This window comes from Lepidochelys olivacea (genome assembly GCF_965140295.1).
Source record: "Lepidochelys olivacea isolate rLepOli2 genome assembly, chromosome: 5".
Classification (NCBI taxonomy): domain Eukaryota; kingdom Metazoa; phylum Chordata; order Testudines; family Cheloniidae; genus Lepidochelys; species Lepidochelys olivacea.
This window is the reverse complement of record NC_140415.1, coordinates 112,802,965-112,815,873: the sequence shown is the minus strand read 5'-3', so window position 1 is coordinate 112,815,873 and position 12,909 is coordinate 112,802,965. Positions and strand designations below refer to the sequence as shown.

Below are 12,909 nucleotides of genomic sequence, written 5' to 3'. Positions count from 1 at the left end.
AGACTCTAGTACCTGTGCTCAAGTGATTATCAATGGAATCAAGCCTGACTAAGTCTCTGACGAAGAGTGTGTGCTCCCCACTGTTAGCATCATTAGAGCTATCCACGCTACCATGGCTCACCGTGTCCCCATCACTTCCACCCGTGGCATTCCGAGGAGCTAGAGATATGAACAAGAGCCAGTTAGTAAAGAAAAGGTTTGAAAACTTGTCAAACTTTAAATAAAGTCAATCAAACCTTTCCAGCTCACACAGATACTTACAGTTCCATAAATATAATTAAGCTATAGAGTAAGAGATCAAAGCAATTTAGTTCTCAGTGCGAGACACCCCCTCATACCACTGAGCATGAACTTGGCAGCAGTCATTTTTCTGCACTTGAGAAAAACATTCCTGACTTGGAAGCATTTAGAACACACACACACACACACACACAATATATCACACTCGCAGCAGTCGTTAGCATGCACATCCTACCCTAGTTCAGCAGAAGAGAGCCTATTTCAGTCACTATTTATACATTACCTGATATCACAGACACCTGTGAGCTCCTTGTTGCTTTTTTTAGGCATTGCCGAAATTGTGCTACACCACGGACCACATTCTGTACCTTCGTCCACAGAAAGATACCACTGCGGTTACTGCTAGGCCAATGACTCTCCAAAACTGCCTGCAAAATCAAAGGCATTATGGTAGTAACTGCTTAGTCAGTAAGCTTTCCCTCTCTCACCCTCTACAGAAAAACTGCTCTCTTTTAAGATGTGAAATGCAAACATTTTAAAACTGGATTTTTTTTTTAAAAGCCCTTCTCCCCTGGTCTCAAGGTTGTACACAGAGCACCAGTCTTGAATGACTAACATTCGATTGTGAAAAGCATGATTTAAATAGACCATGGAATGCATATTTGTTATTTACAATGCAGTACCAACAAGAGCCCCACTAAGCCCTCTGCTCCCATGGACTTCAGCTGGAGTGGTTTACTTGCACTGAGACATTCCCGCTCAGCTTCTGCTACTTTGAGAGATCCACAACTGCACCCTTCACCAAAAAAGGAGGTCTACTCCCAGCTTCACCACCTCTTCGATCCCCCATCCTCAGCCATATACCCTAATTATGGTCCTGTTCCAAGACTTAAGTATGGTAAAAATTGGAAGAGACCGCAGTTAAATTTCAGCAGCATATTTGGTTAACCAGCTCAGACAGAGAACTCTCAGACATATATACATACAGAAAAATGTAAAAAGTGATATAAGCACAGAGCCATGAAAAGTAAATTTTAAGTCTGTGTATCCAGCAAGCCCAATCAGGTAGCCAGCCAATAAACAAAGCAAGAAGATTGACATGAAAACCATTCAAGAGTATCAGCCTCCACAATGCATCTGAGGAAGACATGACAAAGACAATGAGAGTGACAACAATGACAAGTAAGTGACTGCTTACCTGCCCCAGCTTCATTAAGAGATCTCTTACCTTGTTGTAATAACCATAGGTGATCGCATTTGGCTGTACTCCAGCATTTTTCATTTCAAATAGGACTCTCACAGCCTGAACAGGATGACCACAAAGTCCGCAGAGCTGCATTACAACTCTATAGCACACCTGATAAGATTGAGAAACCCATAATATGGTCAATTTTAAGGAACATTCTGAAGCGAATTAGGCACCAAAACATGACCTAGTTTACAAGTGTTGAAGTCCACAAGAGAGAAAAGGCACACAAAAGCAACTATTCAATATAGAATCCTCAACGGCCAGGAGAGGGAGCACAAGTTAATCAGTAAGACAGTCATGATGGCGTCAGGGAACACTGCTAAGGATACTCACATTTACTCCATTATACATATCTGATTCCCAGATGGAAGAGGACAAGTTATAGGGAAAGCTATTTTCAAGTTAAGGATTATCCTGCTTCAGATGTGAGTAACACAAAAATGTAAAACATTTTAAAAATATGTATCATCATCATCCTTTAAATTTAGCATGGCTTCAGACTTCAATAAATTAATGTTTTTGTGCCTTTTAAAATTTGGTGTGTGAGAATCTGTATGCCCAAAGTCACAAACATATCTACCCCCATTAAATTCAATCCATGCCCTGAAGGGTCGCCCCTTCACTAAAATGAGATAGTAAAATTATCTTTGCACAACGCTTATTTCTGTGCAAAGCTACAGAATACTAGCCACTGTTACCAAAAATCAATCAATCACTGAATTCTAAAACTGATCATATTTAGTGGTTTTAGAGAAATTAGTGAAAATAACTTTCAAAATGTTATTTTATGGTAAATTACAGCCTGTTGAGAAACAATCTCATTTCACACTGAAACACAAAGCAAGAAAATAGCAAAAAAGCAATGATTGTTTTTGCACAGAAACCTTTCTGAACAGTGAAAGCAATCCACATTTATGTTAAATATGATGGAAGAGTAAGGGTAAGAGCAAAAATAGTATGTGAATCTCTCACCAAAGAGCAAGTAGAGCACAGGCAACCTCAGTACTAGTTTCCCCACACTGTCCTACCAAGGTGCCTCAACCCTGGATCAGGAGGGAGAGAAACCCAGTCTCTATGCCCATTAAATCTCTGGGTTTCTCTAATGAGGCACAGTATGAGGTTACTAGTTAATGCAACTGTGGAAGTGGTTTTTGTGAATGGATACTTGTCCACTGGGAATGTACTGAGACCATTAGTCTAATTTCAAGTAGGCCAAGTAGCAGTCACAGAATAATTTCTAGTTCAAATTCAACTCAGATCAGTAGTTCCTATATGCCTGGAGATAAGAGCCTTTAGATCAAGGGACTTTTTCAATATATTCACCTCTGAGCCATCCAGAATAGTACTAGTCTATTTTACAGCCATGTCTGACATGTTGGTCACACTTTCTACATAGTTTACTTCAAACAGCAAATTTAAAAACACTCGAAGTGTACATTTTATTCAGAACAGCCCACTGTTATTTGAAATAGACATTTGAGGACAAAACAAACACACACTCAACTGTAACCAGTACTGCCCTGTAGAATAAATTCTACATTGGACAGCGACAGATGCTCCCAATACACTTACAACCTGAAAATATAGTCATATTTACAAGAGCTATATGATGCTATTTTCAAGATGGCTCGCTCTGGCAGAATCCTAGGTGGATGGTTGATGCTTTCTGCACCAATAATCTCAGGAGGGGTGATAACCCTCACCCTCCAATTTATGGCACAACTGCCTTTGCTAGCATGCTAGTGTTGAAAATTGATTTTAATTTCCAGCTTCCCAAACTAACTGCAGCTTTCAGCACGTTATTTCAATATGCCTTTATTTAAAAAAAAAAAAAAAAAGTTTAAAAACAAAAGTTGTAAGGTAGGTAGCAAGCTTGAACTTTACTTATTCTTAGAAGTGAAACATTAACAGTTGATGATTAACATGTTCTTGTACCTGAATTCCCATTGAATAGGTGCGGGCTTTTTTTTCCCCTTTGTACTTGCCTCATCTAGTGGTTCCACTTCGGTTTTCCTCATTTTAATAAGAATGTCATATGCCTGTTGCAGAGCTCTGACTTTGGGATGGGAAACTCTGATGTAGGCTGGCAGACAAATGAACCATAGACTATAACAGTGACTGAAGAGGCACTTAGCCCACAGTGGTGGGTTTGTGTAATACTTCTTGGCTAATTTATGGGCTGTTTTTATCTCCTGTAAAAAGCAGAAAACAAAAAGGATATAAACACATACAAAATATAGAACAGCTTGAATTTGGAGGATAAATTTCTTTTAAACAGATACTAGCTTTTTTTAAAACGGGATGCTGCAGCTCATTACCCTAGAGGAAACTATGCAAACATGAACGTTAAACTGTATTTCTCAGAGTCTCCCTTCTGTAGAGCTCTTCATAAGATAATCATGGGGAAGAGAATGCATACTAATCCCACTGCAATTCTGCTCCAACCTTCTTTGTTATAGCATATATTATAGCATAAACACCAACACATGTCTGGCTCTGCAGTATAGGCTTAGGTACAGGAAGCACTGCCTCTAAATTCATATTTATTTTGATTCGTTCCTCTACACATACATCTGTTTTCAAAGTTACAATATCTATTATTTAAACACCACACTAACAATTCTACCCAACACCTATGTAGTTTTTGATGCTCACACACTATATTATATAAAGGCAGTGCTAGTTAAAAACTAACCTGTTTTGTCCTCTTTGCCATGAGTGCTGGACTATTTGAAATGTTCCCTCCAGCTGGGTGCCTGTTGAACGAAAGCTTGAGCTCCTGTGGCCTGTCGAAGAGCTCAAAATCTAGTCTTGGGAAGTTTTTATAGCTATAAAAAAAAGTTAAGTGTCATATTTAAATTTCCAACTCTCCAAATGTTCTGCTCCAACCTTATATACTTAGTGCAAAGGCCTTCTACCTGCAAGCTGAAGGCTTCAGCACACTGAGATCAAATAATGTTTTGTAAAGATCCCACAAAATGGGAGTGAGTGGAAGGACAGGAAGGCTCTTCCAGTTGAGAGAAGGTTAGGGAGAAGACATCAGAAGGACTCCCCTTTGATCCATGAGCCCAGCAGAGACAGGAGACCAGTGAGTCAACAAGTGGCTAGCAGAGTCAGGAGAGAGAAGCTGGAAGCAGGAGCAACCCTGAAACCTCCAAACATTTCACAGGGCAGGGAAGACAGAAGAATTAGGCATCTCCTTCCACAGGACTGGGGGTGGCAGAATAGCCACAGTGGGAGGAAAGGGGCAGGTTCTACCACCATTTGGACCCGTGGGATGCAGTTAAAGAGCACAGGGCATCCACAGGGACAGATCCCCTGCCAGTAGTCTATGGTGTGTATTCACAATAGGGGCTCAGTGATCCTGTGCAGTTTCACTAGCTACCCCGACTGAAACAGGCATACTCCACTGCAGTTGGTGTGATATGCACACAGCACCAGCAGGGGAGGAAAACATGGAACATATATAGGGAAATGTAATTAGAAATAAGGATTCCCAGGTGGTGATCAGTAGCTGGTATTTAAAAGAAGAAAAAAAAAGAAAAACTACTATCAGACTGCAGAAACTGACCAGAATTCAAGTTGTCAGTGTCCTTTTTATACCTAAAATACTGCAAGTTTAGGTAAGGGCTTAAAGCAAGATGCAATAGCTATGTGCGGTCATGTTTGAAGTGATAAGTCCCTATTCACTTGACTCATCAGTTTTCTAGAGCCTCAGCACCTTTGTTAATTTGCAATATACCTGTACTTAGGTGCTCGGGCCTGTCCATCATCAGGGGGAGGTTCTGGTGGCATTATAAACACTGTGTGTTCACTCTTCTGTGACTCATCAAGCTCAATTAATCGTGTATCTTCTGCAGAATCTACATCAACCTGCAAATTAGTATCAGGACAAAACACCAGGTTCAACATTAATAATAGTTCTTCTACATATTCAAACTCCACTCCCACTCACATTATATTTTCACTTCTACTTTGCAATCAGAAACCCCTGAAAACAAATATAAAGGAGACATGTACCTTCTCTCCCTTTTCTGTTCCTTTATCAGGAAAAAGCTAGAAAGATGAAAAAGTTAGAGTTAGAGCTTCTTGTAAAACAAAAAACTAAGTATTTTTACATATACATATTTTCATTGAAGTTGTTTCCTCTACTGTGCCACCAAGATGATCAAATTACACTGTCATATTACTTTGAATGCAAATAATCTCCATTACAAATACTCCTTCCTTTTACTGAAAGCTAAAGGAGCAGGCTGTCTCAACAAGCTTCAGGTTGGTCACGTGAGCAAACTAAATAAGCAATCCTAATTCTAGAAAAAGAAACTTTGCTTCCTTTAATTTAGTTTAGGGTTATATTATCTCCAAGAAAACAGTGTCTTCCTACCATACAATACATTAATTCAATAGTTAGGAGCAAAAGATTCATTCCAGGATCCTAAAAAATTGAGCCAGAAACCAAGACACTACCAAAACCAAGATACTATTTTAATAAAAAGCACACACACACAGGTAAATAAATGCCTTAATTATTGATCATCTAGTTTATGGTAAATTATGCACTTGGCCTTTAACAGATTAAGAAATACCAAATCACTATCCATTTGGACTGGAATTACACCCTGGGAACGGATTACATTTTGAACATGGATGGGACTTGGAAATTATTCCAAAACCATCTATATAGCACCAGTTGCATTTACAGACAAGATGGAAAGGTCCCTACCCCATCAAGACCAACTACACAGACACCACACATAAAGAAGAAATATGTTGGGAGGAAGGGATGCAAAAACGAAAAAAGTCTGAGCAGTTGTGTTTGGCACACATGTTGCTACTTTATAAATACATGTACATTCTAATGACAGCTAAATGAAAATTTGGGGGTGAAGCATGACAAGTGGAGTGGATGATTAGGGATTAGAGACTGACTGAGACAGGTGAATATTTAGAATGCACTTGATGGAGGTATGAGAGGAGCAAGGTGGAGATGGCATGCCATGTACTCAGAGCAGTCTCCATTTTTCTTTACATGAATCACTGAAATGTGTAGCTTTTAACTGGAGAAGTTATGGGAGCCCACTGCAAGTTTCCAACACTAACCAAAAATAAGATGAACATGCAACAAGATGAAGTGGAAAATGACTCTGAATGATAACTGCAGCGAACTCCATTATCTCACAACAGCTGCTGCTGCTCCACTTTTTATGACTAAAAGCCACAGACATTAAGGCACAATTAACAGCAGCACATAAATACTTTTAAAAAAAAAGAATGAAATACAATTGTTCACCTTTTCTATACAGTCATCAAAAAATGCCAGGCTGGTATCCTTGTCACTCACAAAACTGCACTCTTCTATGAAGCGGCTAAATATCTGTGTTTTGGTTAGAAGCATGTAGAACTTTGTGTAGGCACGGTCTCTACTTTTTAAAAATCCTGGTTAAAAAAAATTTAGAAAAACTAAATACTAGTTTTAAGATGAAGCCTCAAAAGAAACAGTCAACAACAACAAAGTCACATTTGTCTGCAGTGTTTCACCTGTCAATTGTTATACTAACACATAAAATCACTTAAATTTCAAGGAGTTGCTTTGTCTTTTTTTTTTTAAATAAAGTTTGCTTACTTTGCATTAGACAGTACATGGTGGATAGTCACTTACACCATTTCCCAATATAATTAGTTTCCTGGGTTTGTGTACTTCTTTCACACAGCAAGAAAGGAGACAAAAAAAATTCACATAAAAACTTAAGAAAAAGTGACTGTAAAAGGTCACAAAAATGTATGGGTTCTCAGGGGCAGATGTAGGATTGGAAAGTTTTTTAGAATCTTTTTTCAAGTGTCCCATTAACTATCTCCATTAAGAACTTTTCTCAACTCTGTCAAAACAGCAGCCTATCTGAAGTCTACCCAACCAGAATGAATTGAGGGGAGTCAGTTGGTGTTCCTTATATTCTTAACCTTTTTCCCCCCTCAAAGTTTTCTATTCTTACCCTGTGTAGAATTAAGAACACTTTCATTTATTCTCTGTGTTATCAGGCCACTAGGGCTTGGCTTCTAAGAGCATTTATTCTCAATACAAGTTGCAAAGTTTCTATAATCCCAAGAGCCGCCTTAAATAAATGTGCACACCAGAGATAACGTCACATTATTGAGAGATGATTTTGTCAGACCTTCAACAATAGCAAGACCTGCAGTTACATTAGCAGAATGGCCACGTTACAACACACAGATGCTATTTATTACTGACCAGCTTTACTTATATTTTAATCAAATTACAACATTTAAAAGATTCAAAATAACTTAAAAGGGCAAGATTCTGCTTTCAGATGTGATGTTAATGTGAAACATGTGCTAATTAAACTGCATTTAAGCTTTTCAGAGCACAGGCCATGTCCACCAATGCATTTGGACAGCACCTAGCATAACAACATCCTGACCCACACTGGGCCTTTGGGCACTATTATAATAATCACCACAACACCAACCCTGCCCTTGATGTGATCCAGGACAGCCTCACCTTGAAGGTCAAACAAGGAATCAGCAGCAGTAGTTTTATTTGAAGGTGCCTGAGTAATTGGCTTGAGGAATGTTCTGTACCCCTTTAAAATAGACGCCATGAAGCGCAGAAAAGCCTCTTGGATCTCCATCTCAAGTTCTGTCATCTTCTTCTGCCAAGAGAAATCTGCCTCTATAGGCGTCATCTCCACTGCAGAGCCGTCTTGGGTCTTTCTGTGAACTAGAAACAGGAGCAAAGGGAAAGTGAGCTTTATTACGGATGACATTAAAACAAATTATCCTAGGAACACCCAAGACAGATTTTTCTTTCCTTTTATACTTAGCATTCCCGAAAGTAGTAAGAATGACAATACAGAAAACTAAGGCCTTATCTACACTATGAAATTAGGTTGCATTTATAGAAGTCGGTTTTGTAGAAAGTGTTTTTATACAGTCGATTGTGTGTGTACCCACACAAATGCTCTAAGTGCACATAGTCGGTGGAGTGCGTCTACAGTACCAAGGCAACTGTCGACTTCCGGAGCGTTGCACTGTGGGTAGCTATCCCACAGTTCCTGCAGTCTCCGCCGCCCATTTGAATTCTGGGTAGAAATCCCAATGCCTGATGGGGCTAAAACATTGTCACGGGTGGTTCTGGGTACATATCATCAGGCCCCCTTCCCTCCCTCCCTCCATGAAAGCAACGGCAGACAATTGTTTTGAGCCTTTTTTCCTGGGTTACTTGAGCAGACGCCATACCACGGCAAGCATGGAACCTGCTCAGCTAATCGTCACCATATGTCTCCTGGCTGCTGGCAGACGTGGTACTGCATTGCTACACAGCAGCAGCTTATTGCCTTTTGGCAGCAGACAGTGCAGTACGACTGGTAGCTGTTGTCAACATATTCCTGGGTGCTCTTTTAACTGACCTCGATGAGGTCAGGGGCACCTGGGCAAACATGGGAGTGACTCAGCCAGGTCATTACCCTTTTAAGTTTCATCTCATGATGATTCAGTCCTACTGCACCGTCTTTTAATGAGCAGCCAGGAGATGACGATAGCCAGCAGTCATACTGCACTGTCTTCTGCCGAGCACCCAGGAGATGACAATGGCTAGCAGTCATACTGCACAGTCTGCTGCCAGCAAGATGTATAAAGATAGATGAAGTGGATCAAAACAAGAAATAGACCAGATTTGTTTTGTGTTCATTTTCTCCTCCCTCCCTCCGTGAAATCAACGGCCTGCTAAACCCAGTTTTGAGTTCTATCCTTGAGGGGGCCATTCTATTTCTTGCAAAGCCACCCCATTTGTTGATTTTAATTCCCTGTAAGCCAACCCTGTAAGCCATGTTGTCAGTCGACCCTCCCTCTGTCAGAGCAACAGCAAACAACTGTTTCGCGTCCTTTTCCCTGGATTGCCCGAGCAGGAGTAGACGCCATAGCACAGCAAGCATGGAGCCCATTTAGCTCACCGCAGCAGTTATGACCATTGTAAACACCTCGTGCATTATCGTGCAATTTATGCAGAACCAGCACCTGAAAAACCAGGCGAGGAGGCGACGGAAGCACGGTGATGAGGACATGAACACACTTCTCTCTAAAACTGCATTCCCCCACAATTTGGAGATCATGGTGTTAATGGGGCAGGCTCATGCCGTGGAATGCCAATTCTGGGCCTGGGAAACAAGCACAGAGTGGTGGGACCGCATAGTGTTGCGGGTCTAGGATGATTCCTAGTGGCTCCAAAACTTTCGCACGCGTAAGAGCACTTTCATGGAACTTTGTGACTTGCTTTCCCCTGCCCTGAAGCGCAAGAATACCAAGATGACAGCAGCCCTCACAGTTCACAAGTGAGTGGCAATAGCCCTGTGGAAGCTTGCAACACCAGACAGCTACCAGTCACTCGGTAATCAATTTGGAGTGGGCAAATTGACTGTGGGGGTTGCTGTGATGCAAGTAGCCAACGCAATCATTAAGCTGCTTCTATCAAAGGTAGTGACTCTGGGAAATGTGGAAGTCATACTAGATGGCTTTTCTGCAATGGGATTCCCTAACTGTGGTGGGCCTATAGACGGAACGCATATCCCTATCTTGGGACCGCACCACCAGGGCAGCCAGTACATAAACCACAAGGGGTACTTTTCAATGGTACTTCAAGCACTGGTGGATCACAAGGGACATTTCACCAACATCAACATGGAATGGCCAGGAAAGGTCCAGGACGCTCGGGTCTTCAGGAACTCTGGTCTGTTTAGATGGCTGCAGGAAGGAATTTACTTCCCAGACCAGACAATAACTGTGGAGGATGTTGAAATGCCTATATTTATCCTTGGGGACCCAGCCTACTCCTTAATGCCCTGGCTCATGAAGCCGTACACAGGCACCCTGGACAGTAGTAAGGAGCTTATCAACTATAGGCTGAGCAAGTGCAGAATGGTGGTAGAGTGTGCATTTGGATGTTTACAGGGTCGCTGGCGCAGTTTACTGACTCGCTCAGACCTCAGCGAAACCAATATTCTCATTGTTATTGCTGCTTGCTCTGTGCGCTCCACAATCTCTGTGAGAGTAAGGGGGAGACATTTATGGTGGGGTGGGAGGTTGATGCAAATCGCCTGGCTGTTGAATACGTGCAGCCAGACACCAGGGCGGTTAGAAGAGCACAGCAGGAAGCACTGCACATCAGAGAAGCTTTGAAAACCAGTTTCATGACTGGACAGGGTACTGTGTGACACTTCTGTTTGTTTCTCCTTGATGAAAACCTGCCCCCTTGGTTGCCTCTAAATTCCCTGTAAACCACCTGCCCTCCCCCCTTCGATCACAGCTTGATTGCAAAGGAAATAAAGTCACTATCGTTTAAAAAACATGTATTCTTTATTGATTATAAAAATAGGGAGATAACTCACAAGGTAGCCCGGGTGGGGTGTGGGAGGAGGGAAGGAAAAGGCCACTTTACAACTTGTTGAATGACAGCCTTCTGTTGCTTGGGCTGTCCACTGGGGTGGAGTGGTTGGGTGCCCAGAGTCTCCTTGCCCCCCGCATTCTTGGGCATCTGGGTGAGGAGGCTATGGAACTTGGGGAGGAGGGAGGGTGGTTAAGCAGGGACTGCAGCAGCAGTCTGTGATCCTGCTGCCGTTCATGAACCTCCACCAGACGCCAGAGCATGTCTGTTTGATCCCGCAGTAGCCCCAGCGTTGCCTCATGCCTCCTCTGATCTTCCTGCCGCCAGCTCTCCTCACATTTATCGTCCACTGTCCTGTACTCTGCTATTGTGTCCCTCCACACAGCTCTGTCAGTGCCGGATGACTGCATGAGCTCAGAGAACATTTCATCGCGCGTGCGTTTTTTTCGCCGCCTTATCTGAGATAGCCTTTGGGAAGGAGGAGGGAGGCTAGAAACATTTGCAGCTGCGGGAGGAAAAAAAGGGAGTGAAGTATTTTAAAAGATACATTTTACAGAACAATGGCTATACTCTTTCACTGTGAACAACACTATTCACATTACATAGCACATGTGATTTTGGTACAAGGTCGCATTTTGCATCTTATATTGAGTGCCAGCGGCTTTGGTGTTAGAGATCACGCACGCAGTGCCGGGCAACAGAATTTGGCTTGCAGGCGGCCATGGTAAGCCTGTCTTTCAGCTTCTGCAACCTTCATAGCAGCAGCGCCCTCCTTTCCCATACCAAGCAAAGTCTGTTAAGTTGGACATTTAGTGCTGCGGTTTTAATGTTAACATGCAGCAGCAGAAACCAAACTAACCCCCTCCCTGCATCCAGTTCTCTGGGATGATCGCTTTTCCCCTCCCCCCACCGCCTGGCTGGTATCAGGGAAGATCCCTGCTAGCCAAACGCAAACAGCTCAGCGCCAATGGCCGCCCCCCCCACCACCCCACTCCACGGCTAACTGCTGGGAGGATTTCTTTTCAGCCACCGGCAAACAGCCCAGTAAGAATGGGCACCTCTGAATGTCTCCTTAATTAAATTCCCCTATTTCAACCAGGTTACCATGAACGATATCACTCTCCTGAGGATAGCAGAGAGAGATAAAGAATGGATGTTGCTTGAATGCCAGCAAACACCGGGACCATACACTGCCAGGCTTTGTCATGCAATGATATCAGATTACTTGCTACTAGCATGGCATGGTAAAGTGTCCTACCATGGAGGATGGAATAAGGCTGCTCTCCCCAGAAACCTTCTGCAAAGGGTTTTAGAGTACTTCCAGGAAAACTTCATGGAGATGTCCCTGAAGGATTTCCACTTCATCCCCAGACACGTTAACAGACTTTTCCAGTAGCTGTACTCGCCATGAATGCATCCCAAGTCCTCAGGGCTACTTAATCATTAAAAAAAATGCTTGTTTTTATAACGTGTATTATATTTAAATAGGTACACTCACCAGAGGTCCCTTCTCCGGCTTCATTGGGTTGGGAGGGTATTTCAGTCAGGGTGAGAAAAAGATCCTCTTGTCGGGGAGAACAGTGTGCTGTGTGCTCTCCCCAAACTCCTCGTCGTCGTCATCCTCATCTTCCCCATCTGCAAAATCCTCAGGCATGGCGGAGAGTACCCCATCATCGGAGTCCACGGACAGGGGTGGGGTAGTGGTGCCGGCCCCCCACCAGAACTTCATGCAGCTCAGCGTAGAAGCGGCATGTCTGGGGCTCTGTCCCAGAGCGTCCGTTTGATTCTTTGGTTTTCTGGTACGCTTGTCTGAGCTCCTTAAGTTTCACACGGCACTGTGTTGCGTCCCTGATGTAGCTTCTGTCCCTCATGACCTCTGAGATTTTTTGAAATATTTTCGCATTTCGTCTTTTAGAACGTAAAGTTCTGATAGCATGGATTCCTCTCCCCATACAGCGATCAGACCCAGTACCTCCCGTTCAGTCCATGCTGGAGCTCTTTTTCGATTCTGGGACTGCATGGTTAC

General features: G+C 42.7%; 1 protein-coding gene across 4 annotated transcripts in view; it reads right to left on the bottom strand.

The window, feature by feature from the left end:
- Window positions 1-12,909, bottom strand: part of DENND4C (DENN domain containing 4C) — a 122,636-nt gene that overhangs the window by 34,308 nt on the left and 75,419 nt on the right. For 3 of the 4 annotated variants that reach the window (XM_084629303.1, XM_084629304.1, XM_084629305.1), the window contains exons 12-20: window positions 8,007-8,225; window positions 6,780-6,925; window positions 5,510-5,545; window positions 5,232-5,362; window positions 4,185-4,317; window positions 3,475-3,681; window positions 1,469-1,597; window positions 524-668; window positions 13-159 (exon numbers count right to left, since the gene is read on the bottom strand). In XM_084629303.1, the coding sequence (XP_084485429.1) occupies window positions 13-159; window positions 524-668; window positions 1,469-1,597; window positions 3,475-3,681; window positions 4,185-4,317; window positions 5,232-5,362; window positions 5,510-5,545; window positions 6,780-6,925; window positions 8,007-8,225 (1,293 nt within the window). The remainder of the gene's footprint in view (window positions 1-12; window positions 160-523; window positions 669-1,468; window positions 1,598-3,474; window positions 3,682-4,184; window positions 4,318-5,231; window positions 5,363-5,509; window positions 5,546-6,779; window positions 6,926-8,006; window positions 8,226-12,909) is intronic. The other variant, XM_084629306.1, reaches the window with a different exon arrangement.